At 37.3% G+C, this 11,529-nt stretch overlaps 1 protein-coding gene across 1 annotated transcript; it reads left to right on the top strand.

Annotated features, from left to right (window-relative positions):
- Positions 1-911: 911 nt before the first annotated feature.
- LOC143228028 (uncharacterized) lies at positions 912-6,157 on the top strand. The gene is made up of 3 exons (XM_076459377.1): positions 912-1,069; positions 4,079-4,238; positions 5,700-6,157. Exons 1-3 carry the CDS (start codon positions 1,014-1,016, stop codon positions 5,916-5,918), a joined length of 435 nt encoding a protein of 144 aa, XP_076315492.1. The 5' UTR covers positions 912-1,013; the 3' UTR covers positions 5,919-6,157.
- The last annotated feature ends 5,372 nt before the right edge of the window (positions 6,158-11,529 follow it).

Here is an 11,529-nt window from a genome sequence, read left to right as displayed (position 1 = left end):
AAAGTATGCGATAGAACACAAATATTACTGTTATCAAGGTTTTATAAGTATGAAATAATTGACCCTGTTTACCGCCTTTATCATGTCTGCCTGAACGTATCACCCTATTTTTTTACAACTACAAAAGAGTTATCATGAAAGATTAGTCAATATAATTGTTTTATAGGAGTTTATATACTTAACCACATTCGTCGGCTCAGGTGACAATTAAAAAATGTATACAGCATAATGAACGCAAGAATTTGTTCAACATGGTTTTCATACGAATGCCCTAATCCTAATTAATGCATGATTTCTTTAAAAAAAAACAACATTAAATGATACTCCGTACAGCCAATATTACTGTTATTGTAAGGCATAAACGCATGCTTAGGGTCAAGGATCAACACAATTTAGGGAATACAAATATGACCACCAGTTAGAACTTCAACCACCGTTATAACTACAAAAGTAACCTTTGTAGAGAAAACAGAGAGAATTGGTAAACGAGGGCAGGTAACCTTTACAGAAGTATTTCGAAACGTCTGTTTAAGCAACAACGGAAAAAACGCAAAATATTTTTCCTCTTACAGTCTATTTGTAACTAATAAAGTGGTTTAACGATTGCAAATTTCCAGGTGATAATTGCAAAATATCTCAATGAAATCGGTTTCCATGTATACATTTACTTACTGATAAAGGTCGTTTTTGGTTACATGAAATAAGTTTAATTACTGTGAATAAAAAAATGATTTTATCACTAAGAACAGTTATTTTAGAAGAATCTCTGAGTCACTGTATGCCTGTAATCTTACCCCTGTTATCGTGAGGAAGTCATGTTCTCTCAGCTGACAACAGGAAGTGTCTATTCCACACCTATTTGTAGACCATGTTTCACTTCAGCAAACAGGAATGTGTGGGTTAAAACATCCCACGCCTTCCCATTTATATATTCCTGGAAACCTTGTGTTTATAAGCAAAGAAATATCGTAGTAATAAAATATAAGAAAGAAACTCTTCAGGGTTGACGTTTGATGAACATGATGAACTCAGTGTTTCTGTGTTTTGTTACGTTCTTACTACCCACATGGTGAGGACTAGTGTAATTGTTACAGTACATATACTAATTAGTTAATTAACATACTTTCGTTCGTGATGATTAGTTTGTTATTACAGATAACTTAAACGATACAGTTTTCATATAAATTAGTTTAGATTAATCAGCTGTCTTGATCGTTTTTAGCGAGTTATTTGGTTTAACCAAATGGATATTTTTTGAGACTAAGATATAAAGATGTCATGTCTTTGTTGTTGTTAAGTGGTTAGGAGCTTGAACCAAACTGTTTGAAAAACTTTGTACGAGACAAAGATTTAGTGATGTCATGTCGTCATCGTTATTGGTTGGTTTGGAGTTTTAGCGAAACTGCTTTAATGATTTTGGATAAAACTATTTATTGATGCCATGGAATCGCATTATTGGTTTGATTTTTGCGGTACTTGTTACGGAACTAATATTGTCTAGAAACAGTTTTCATTATACGGAAGTCGTTAAGTCTGTTTATAGGAGCTATTGTTAAGAATGCAATCTTATCACTATACCAGTTAATCTACTGTGTGTATATAACAGTTGTTATTCGTTCAATTCGGTAATATGAATAGTGTCCAAACCACTAATGTGTCTATCATATCGCAGCCAAGGCCCGCCATGGCCAGGTGGTTAAGGAACTCGACTTGTGATCCCCGTGATACCACACATATTCACCCTTTCAGCCGTGAGGGCGTTATTAATGACGGTCAATCCCAATATTCGTTAGTAAAGAGTAGCTCAACAGTTGGCGGTGATTAATGATGACTAGCTGTCTACTAAATTAGGGACGGCTAGCGCATATAGCTCCCGTGTAGCTTTAGGCGAAATTAAAAAAACAAACATATTGCAGCCAACCCAATGATCTCTGGTATTGAGAGAAAGGCCTTATGGACAGTGGATGATAAAGATTTAGTGATTAAAGTATTGTTATACATAGCCCTCATTTTCACTCGTAAGTTCGAGAATCATATTTTCCAGATGTTTCAACTTCTGAGTTTAATTCAAAGTTTTTATCATTCCAGTTAAATCGATCATGATAACTTTGTTTTGCTTTTTTTTTTAAAAAAAATTATACATTTATCTTTTTCCTTTGGTAGCTCTGCAGTAAGTTTTAGAACTACTAAATCTAAAAGTAGGTTTACAGTCCCGCAATGACCGGAGCACGTCTCATTGTGGTGTAGTTTTGCGCATAACGATAAAAATTCACTATTATGTTATTTTATTGCTACACTGTTATTCCAAATTTTGAGAGTTTTATGTGTGTGTATATATACCGAGAAGAAACGTATAGGGAAAATGTGTTTTAGATATACCTTAACAGTACAGTAACAACAATAAGTGAATTCCCTCGTTTATTTAGTTTTTCCTATAACAAGGAAGTAACGGTGAAATCCTTGAAGGTATTTTCTCGAAATAATTAATATGAAACTTGTAATCTGTAAATTATAAGCTACTACCTTCTAGGAATACATAAATTTCTCACTTTGTGGCTCGTGTTGATGCCGAATTCTGTCTCATCGGCGAAAACCAATTTTACTGGCCACTTTCATGTTTAGTATCCTGTACGATTATTAATTAATATTAATTTAATATGTATATACTGTATATCTCTTTATCTGTATTCTATACGTTTCCGGTGCTAATCTATTTCCTGTCCCCAGTGACACAACGGTATATCTGCAGAGTTACAACGTTAGAAACCGGGTTGGGAAGAGCACAGGTAGCCCATTGTGTAGCCTTGTGCTTAATTATGAACAAACCAAATATCTTTCATTCTCAGGGAGAATCCAGAGAATTTTTTTTGTGTGGTGGTAGATGTTAGAAGATCCAGGGTCGAATACATGAACTCACAAAGACAGAAGTAACCAATTAATAATTAAACTTGGCGATTGTGTAGGTGCGTAGTCGTCACTCTATACTGATATTTGTTCGTCACGACCTTACTGTAAGTTTACACGTTTCACTGATCATAGCAAATAAAGTATGTGCCCCCCCCCATAGTTTCACAGCGGCATGTCTGCGGACTTACAGCTCGAGAAACCGGGTTTTGATATCCGTGTTGAGCAGAGCACAGGTTTTTTTCAGGTAACTTTGTGCTACAAACAAACATAATTTATGCTCGGTAAGAGTGAATTATCATTAGGAAATGAAGAATGGTAATGATGGTGTGGAAAATTTTTTTTGTTTACCGAATTTCGCGCAAAGCTACTCGAGGACTGTCTGGCCTAGCCGTTTCTAATTTGTGTTGGTCGATACCACGTACCGCAAACTCTTGGCCTATTATTTACCAAAAAAAAAGTTAGATTGACCATCACATTATAACGCCTCCACAACTGAAATGGCGCGCATGTGTGGTGACTGGATTCGAACCTGCTACCTGTAGAGTGTAAGTCGACCTCCCTAATCATCAGAACATAGATAGATACGATGAGATCCAATAAACAGTTTAGTGCTGGAATGTTCAATTAATAGTAAGGACCTTGATGTAACCACAACGTCTCTTTAAAAAATAAAGGTGCTTGTCTATTTATCTTCGTTCGAAATATAAAGTTCGTGGTCTTATAATGTTTACATTCGGCTTAGATTATATATATTTTCTTTATTAATCTCCAAGTATGGTATGCACTTAATGGTTTAACGAAGATGAGTCAGCTGTTCTTGTTTCATGTACTCCATACCACAGTAATGTTTACACTTGATTCAACTTACGGTATTTAACACATACTTATATTTGTAACTACTTTACAGTTTAACAGTGTCCACGCTTGACATATATATACTATGCTTAACTCGTATTATATTTGTTGTGCACTTCGTAATTTAGTAATGTTTATACTTGATTTACACTGTACTTTAATATGACTTATCGCTATATGTATTTTCTAGTTCACAAACTCTGTAATATTTTCACTTGACGTATCCCGTACTTTATCTGACTCATTTCTATATGTGTTTTCTAGTTCATAGTTCAGTTGTATTTAAACTTGACGTAGTTCCGCTTTATGTATTCAGGACATCAGCTATATTGCAACAGTGCACGTGCACTGCTTACATGCTGAAAGGAAAAGGCGTTCTTGAAGAAAACTTTGTGACCAGTCGTGATTACGTTCTGCCAGAGCAGTCATGTAATAAGGAGGGGGATGAGCATTGCAGAATGTTTTGTTTGAAAAAGGTACGTTCAGAAAACCGTAATAATTAACGTGACTCCGATATTATTTCATGCACAAATATAGTCTTAAAAGTAACTTCATTTTGGATTGGAAATAGAAGATGTACCCTTAAAACAGAAACTCCTGCTTAAAGCATCAGCCTTTCGTTTCCAGATATCAGATGGACTAGGTCTTCTCCTGACTAATTTGCTACCCCCTTCCCCAGTGGTACAGCGGCTACTTGCGGTGTGTAGAAACCGGGTTTCGATACCCGTGGTGGGCAGAGCACAGATAGCTCATTGTGTAGCTTTGTGCTCAATTCCAAACAGACAAGCAATCAATCAATCAAAACCTGACTAACTTATTTTTGTTCTAGTGATTTTTTTAAACAGGTGATCCGTATTATTTAGACATAAGTAAGCTGTACTCCATGTTACCTCTCAAGCAATCCCTAAAGATAAATCTGTCTTAACCGACTTTCAGAGACGTTAGATTGTGAAAAGTCTGATTAACAGGGGATTTAATGATCTAAACTGCGTAACTTCTTGGCTTTGTAATAGGAATAATATCAAAGTTTGTTACAGCATGGGTATTATCCTGTAAGTCTCAGCAGGTAAATGTAAGAGTAGTTAGAAGATCATAAAGAATGCACGAGACCATATTGCTTTATATCTAATTGAGCCCTCGAGGAATGGAATCTAATTCCTCAGCAACCTTGGAGGGTGGGGGGGGGGATTTCCTAGTGCCATATTGTAAAAAGAATCTGAAGGAGTGTGAACATTAAACCTAACTTTATTAAGTCCTTTCTAATGTCTATTTTTGATGTGTTTGTCCATCTTCTGAACCTTATCCAAAGATATACATTACAAATTTATAAAAAAATAAAATAAGCCATATTTAAAAGTATTTTTTTTCACCACGAGGCTCGGCATGGCCAGGTGGGTTAAGGCGTTCGATTCGTAATCTGAGGGTCGAGGGTTCGAATCCCCGTCGCACAAACATGCTCGTCCTTTCAGCCGTAGAGGCATTATAATGTTACGATCAATCCCATTATTCGTTGGTAACAGAGTAGCCCAAGAGTTGGCGGTGGGTGGTGATGACTATCTGCCTTCCCTCTAGTCTTACACTGGTAAATTAGAAACGGCTAGCGCAGATAGCCCTCGAGCAGCCTTGCGCGAAATTAAAAACAAACAAACAAACATAGCGTATGAAAAGCAACACCCGAGGCCATAAAAATGTATGTAAACAGGTGCAATACAGTAATATTGCTCCTGTCTGGTATTTACCGAAGTAGTTGAAGATATTTTGAAAAGGTAGGCTCTGTAATTATCTCTGAATGTTTTGACTAATATTTTAATGACATAAAACATTCAAAGATTACACCTGAATATAATAAATTTCATTAAAAATTATGTCTATATAAACTTGATAAATGATGTTTAGACCAAACGGTTCTATATCCATATTTTCATGTAAAATTATAGTTCTACAGAAAAACTGGTGGAGGAAATCTTGATTTTGTGCCACCTGGATATAAAGGAAGGAGTATCGGTGACTTATCCTGCTTAGGGATTGGCCGAGATGTGACCAATGAAAAAATGGGAGTCTTTAGTAGAGCTTGCAAGAAGGGAGATTTCTTAGACACAGGTTTTCTCTCAAAGCAAACTTTATGTTGTAAAGGCAAAAAGTACGTTAATTGTTAATAGATATAACTTCCAAAACGATAAACACATTGTGCTCCCTTCTATTCAGTTAGAACTGGTAGTGCTAAATCATAATATAACTTTTGTAATCCATGTTGTTGTAAGGTGTGTTATTTTAAAACTGTGTATACAATGCCTAGAATTTCAGTGAAATGTTGTGTCTCTGAATTAATTTTTATTTTATTTTATTCTGTATGTTACGTGCTTGAATAAAACAATTTCATTGTGTTGTTTCAAAATGTGAAATCATTACCCAAGTCAGTAAATGGTTTCAAATTTGTTATTATTATGTTGATCACTTCGGTGTGCACTGTATGAGGCGCTACTACAGAACGTATGAGGCCCGGTTTGGCTAGGTGGTTAAAGCACTCGACTCGTAATCCGAGGATCGCGAGTTCGAATCCCCGTCACACCAAATATGCTCTCCCTTTCAGTCGTAAGGGCGTTATAATGTTACGGTCATTCCCACTATTCATTGGTAAAAGAGTATCCCAAAAATTGGTGGTGGGTGGTGATGACTAGCTGCCTTCCCTCTCGTCTTACTCTACTAAATTAGGGGCGGCTAGCGCAGAAAGCCCTTATGTAGCTTTGTGCGAAATTAAAAACAAACAAACAAACAAACAAACATAACGTATTAAAAGCAACACCCGAGGCCATAAAAATGTATGTAAACAGGTGCAATACAGTAATATTGCTCCTGTCTGGTATTTACCGAAGTAATTGAAGATATTTTGAAAAGTTTTGTTTCCTGAAAAGTTTTTGCTGATTGTGACAGGAACCTGCTGGGTATGCACAAATATAGTTTTGGTTTTGTTTCATCACGTAGGAACTCTGAGAAATAGACAGTTGACTGTTTACCGGCAATAACGTATTTAATTGCGTTTATGTTTCTAATACGCTATTAAGTTCAACATAATTAAAAGTGTTTTGCTCCTGATTTTTGTTTGCATTCAGTGTCCGGTGCATCACGTTGCAGTGGCCGTCAGCAAGCATTGACGGATTTCACTTGCCCTGATATCGTTTTTCTATGGTAGCAATGTTCTGATGAAACCTTTCACCGTGTTCGTCACTGACAGCACCGAGATTTGCGGGGAAGAAGTTCAAGTGTGAGTGGAGGAAATGAATCTTGAGTGATATGTTGCACTTCATTGTTTTGTATGTTTTCAGAAGTTTGTCTACCAGCTGTATGTAACGTGGGGCTCTGTAATTGCCAAGAAAATTGTCAACACCGTCTTTGAAGGCTTTCCGGGCAATCTTTTCCGGCCCAACTAACAGATTTTCGAACAGCTTGTCACTCATAACATGTCTGATCTGAGGGCCAACAAAAATGCCCTCTTTGTTCTTGGTCTCAGTTATTCTTGGGAACATCTGTCTTAAATAACGAAAACTTTCGCCTTCTTTGTTCATTGCTTTCACGAAATTCTTCATAAGTCCCAATTTTATGTGAAGAGGAGGCAAAAAAATCTTTGCTGGGTCAACAAGCAGTTCATGCGCCACATTTCTTTGTCCTGGAACTAACCTTTTACGGAGTGGCCAGCTCTGTCTAGAATAATGTGATTCTTTGGCACGACTGTCCCATTCACAGATGAAACAATAGTACTTTGTATAGCCGAGCTGCAATCCCAGTAACAAGAGCAACGACTTTCAGATCTCCACAGATATTCCAGTTGTACTTGCTGTACTGGATGTGCTTCAGCAACATTTTCATGTTGTCGTAGGTGTCTTTCATGTGTGCTGTATAGCCAACAGGTATTGAAGGGTGACCGTTGTCATTGTGTAACAGAACAGCTTTGAGGCTTAACATTGATGAATCTATAAAGAGACGCCACTCTTGCGGGTCATGGTCACAACTTAAAGCAGAAAACAATCCTTCGATGTCAACACAGAAACAGAAACTGTCAACTTGTGCAAAGAATTTGGTTATATCATCTTGGCGGCTTCGAAAAATAGAAATTTTCGTACCTGGTGACAGAAAACACCATTCCTGCAGTCTCGAACCCAGCAATTCGGCTTTTGCTTTTGACAGACTTAAATCACTGACCAGATCGTTTAATTCTGACTGTGTTATGAGATGTGAATCGCCTGAGGAGCACGGTTCAAAATCCGGATCAATGCCACCGCCAGTTCCCTGCATTACAGTTTCTTCATCTGGTTCGTCTAAGGTCCATTCCTCTGGTGGTTTCAGAATTGGAAGACTGTCGTCATGTGACACGGGTCTCATTGCTGAAGGCAAATTAGGGTATTCAATTGGCTTCTTGTTTTTGGCAGAGAAACCAGACACATTAGTCAAACAGAAGTAACAGTCCGTCATGGTCTTTCTGTTCTCGCCATATCATCGGGACAGCAAACGGCATTATCTTTCAAGTGCCTCTAAGCCAAGCTTTCAGACAGACAGCACATGTTGCATAACAAATGGGAGGTACCCATTCCTGGTCTTGATCACCAATTTTACAGCCGAAGTACAGATGATACGAGGGCTGTTCAAAAAATACGCGGACTGACGTCATAAAACAAAATGTACTTTATTTAGAAGTTACAGGTCTGGGACCCCTTCAAAGTACTTTCCTCCCCAACGCACACACTTATCCCAACGGTGTTTCCACTTGTTGAAACAGTCCTGGTACGCTTTTTTGTAATGTCCTCCAGCTCCTTCGTCGCATTTGCCTTAATCTCGGGAATCGTCTCAAATCTTCTTCCTTTCAAGGGTCTTTTGAGTTTGGGGAACAAGAAAATATCTCAAGGAGCAAGGTCAGGTGAGTAGGGGGGTGGGGAAGAACAGTGATCGGGTGTTTGGCCAAAAACTTACGAGTTCTGAGGCACAAATTTCGCAGCAATGCGGTGCATCTTCAATTTTTCGGTCAAAATCTCGTAACAAGGTCCAACTGATATCCCAAACTCTTCAGCAAGCTCCCTAACAGTCAGACGTCGATTTGCCCGCACCAGGGTGTTGATTTTGTCGACGTGTGGGTCGTAAGTTGACGTAGAAGGACGTCTAGGACGCTCATCATCTTCAATGGACTGTCGACCATCCTTAAAACGTTCATGCCACTTGAAACATGCAGTACGCTTCATAGCAACATCACCGTAAGCCGTGTTAAGCATAGCAAAAGTTTCAGTCGCAGAGTTTCCAAGTTTAACACAAAATTTCACAGTGAGTCGTTGCTCATTCAGGTCATTCATTCTGAAATCCGCCAAACGAAAAAATCGCACTTCACTTAAAACCGCGTAGCTAATACACAAATGAAGATATCTGCAATCGAGAAATGGCGTCGTAATCAGCTGATCTGTGCGAACCTAGCGACATTAAGCGGATTTCCCTGGAACCAACTGGAGCCGCGCAATTCAAACAGTCCGCGTATTTTTTGAACAGTCCTCGTATGCTTTCTTCACAAGAACAATCATTGAGCGTCTCTGATAAACATGCGTATACTTGCCACAAATATAACAGAATGTATCGCGGCTGTTACGACATTGACGAGACATATTGACCGACACCACTCGTCCTGTAAAACGTCTACATCAACTTACTTGTTACAGTGCTACTGAGGCAACGCTATATTCTGAAACAATACGTACACATTATAAGGTCTATATTAATCCAATGAGCAGCATTTTTATATGCAAGCCACTTTTATAACCTGCTGAGACAGTGTCAAGCTGGCTCCGGCCTGTCCAGGCATGCCCGGGCTGCATACTTCCACAGAACAGCTTCCAACCTGGCCTGATTTCATGCCTGGACATGCCCAGAGTGCACAAAACATTGTTCATAGGTCTCTTACAGAAACGAAAATTTTTGGACACAAATATAAGAAAAAAACATGACAAAACTGAAGATTTCGATGAAATGTTACGTCATGGGCAAATTTGGTTGTGATTTTTGTGATCAGAAGCCAAAAATTTATAAGGAACACCCAACAGTGTTCAAGAAGCAAAAACTTTGTTGTGCAGTGTTATTTGTGAAGAAAACGAATGATTGCAAGTACATAGTTATAACTTCAGCTACAATCACACAAGCTGACGTGTTTGGTTGTAATTTCTTGCAAAGATACACAAGGTTTATCTACACTAGCCGTCCCTAATTTAGCAGTGTAAGACTAGAGGGAAGGCAGCTAGTCATCACCATCCACCGCCAACTCTTGGGCTACTCTTTAACCAACGAACAGTGGGATTAAACGTCCCATTATAACGCCCTCGCGGCTGAAAGGGCGAGCATGTTTGGTGCGATGGGGATTCGAACCCGCGATCCTCAGATTACTAGTTGAACACCTTAACCCACGTGGCCATGCTGGGTCACGAGGACGTGTGAAACGTAAAACGTATCGACTCATGATATTTCTTTAGATTTTTTTCAGTATGTTGTCAAAAATGTATAACGAAATAAAAATACGTATTAAATATTCAACAATTAAGAGGTAACAGCAGTTGTATACAATGTAATAAAATATAGTAAGAATCTTTATCGTTTTGGCTTTCATTTAAATGATTTGAGTTTTCTAGAAATTTCTTTAGATAACAAATTGGATTTTATAATCTAGCTAGATTGACATCTCCACGTTATCGGTGGAAAATATACACATTATTTGTTTAAATAAATGAAAAACTCTCCAATGTTAAAAAAAAATATATTCTAAAACGGCTTGTCCAAGCTTGTTGGACAACTTTATGTGTTGTATTAGACGAAGCCGATAGGTGGCACTACAAGAAAAGCTTGTATACTTCCATTCACATATAGATACGTTGATTAAAACACAGTATAAATTATCACACAAAATTTCACCACATGTGGTGCCACTAAAATAACAAGATTCATTGGAAAAAACGACCACAAAAAAACTTCCTTAATGCGTGGACTACTGTCTTGATTCATAATTACAATATCTAATGACTCTATAATATTATAATTTATTTTTAAAATCGCCCTGATTAAACTCTTTAAGATTTTTCAAACCAACAAGTGAACTTAGTTTTCCGTATGTTCCACTTTTGCAAATTCATTATTAGTTGTTTTTGTGTTGGAGTTTTATGGTCCTTTAATTTACATTTTAAATTTTTACACGTTTGTCCAATACAAACTGTGACACATCTGCCCAAATCTTTACAAAACTTACATCCATTTACCTGTTTTAAAGTATTTTTAACACACTAATAAGAATACTTAATTTAAAATGACGATAAAATTTACTTTTAAAAACTTCACCTGTTTTTTAATAGTAGTTGCTCTTTGTATAGCAAAATACTGAACATAATATGGCAAACATATCATCATCCTATTAGAATTATTATTTACTTTTAATTTTGTAAACTGAGACACATTTAATTTATTGCAACATTTATCATACTGGTAACTTGTGGCTTCGCCTGAAGATGGCAAAGTATTACCAACCACCAAAAACGTAAAGTTATTCAACGAGCCTTGTGCCGTTGTAATAAATTATTCTGTACTTTTACGTTATGATGTTTTTCGTTTATTTAATTTACAACAAGTACCGTATTTTACCATATTTACTATTTGTCTGTTCTGGTTTAGCAGAACTGAATATAGCGGCTGTCAGTTGAAACATGAATGTTTTTTGTTTTTTTAGTTTACTGAACTAAATACATTTTGTTTTAC

Source organism: Tachypleus tridentatus, chromosome 1, assembly GCF_004210375.1.
Source record: "Tachypleus tridentatus isolate NWPU-2018 chromosome 1, ASM421037v1, whole genome shotgun sequence".
NCBI classification, from domain to species: domain Eukaryota; kingdom Metazoa; phylum Arthropoda; class Merostomata; order Xiphosura; family Limulidae; genus Tachypleus; species Tachypleus tridentatus.
This window is presented reverse-complemented; position numbering and strand designations above follow the sequence as displayed.

Bases quoted from the DNA above. Each gene is read 5' to 3' on its own strand.
- LOC143228028 (XM_076459377.1), top strand. From the start codon at position 1,014: ATGAACATGATGAACTCAGTGTTTCTGTGTTTTGTTACGTTCTTACTA. The intron at 1,070-4,078 runs GTGAGGACTAGT...TTATGTATTCAG, and splicing joins ACGTTCTTACTACCCACATG to GACATCAGCTATATTGCAAC. The intron at 4,239-5,699 runs GTACGTTCAGAA...GTAAAATTATAG, and splicing joins GAATGTTTTGTTTGAAAAAG to TTCTACAGAAAAACTGGTGG.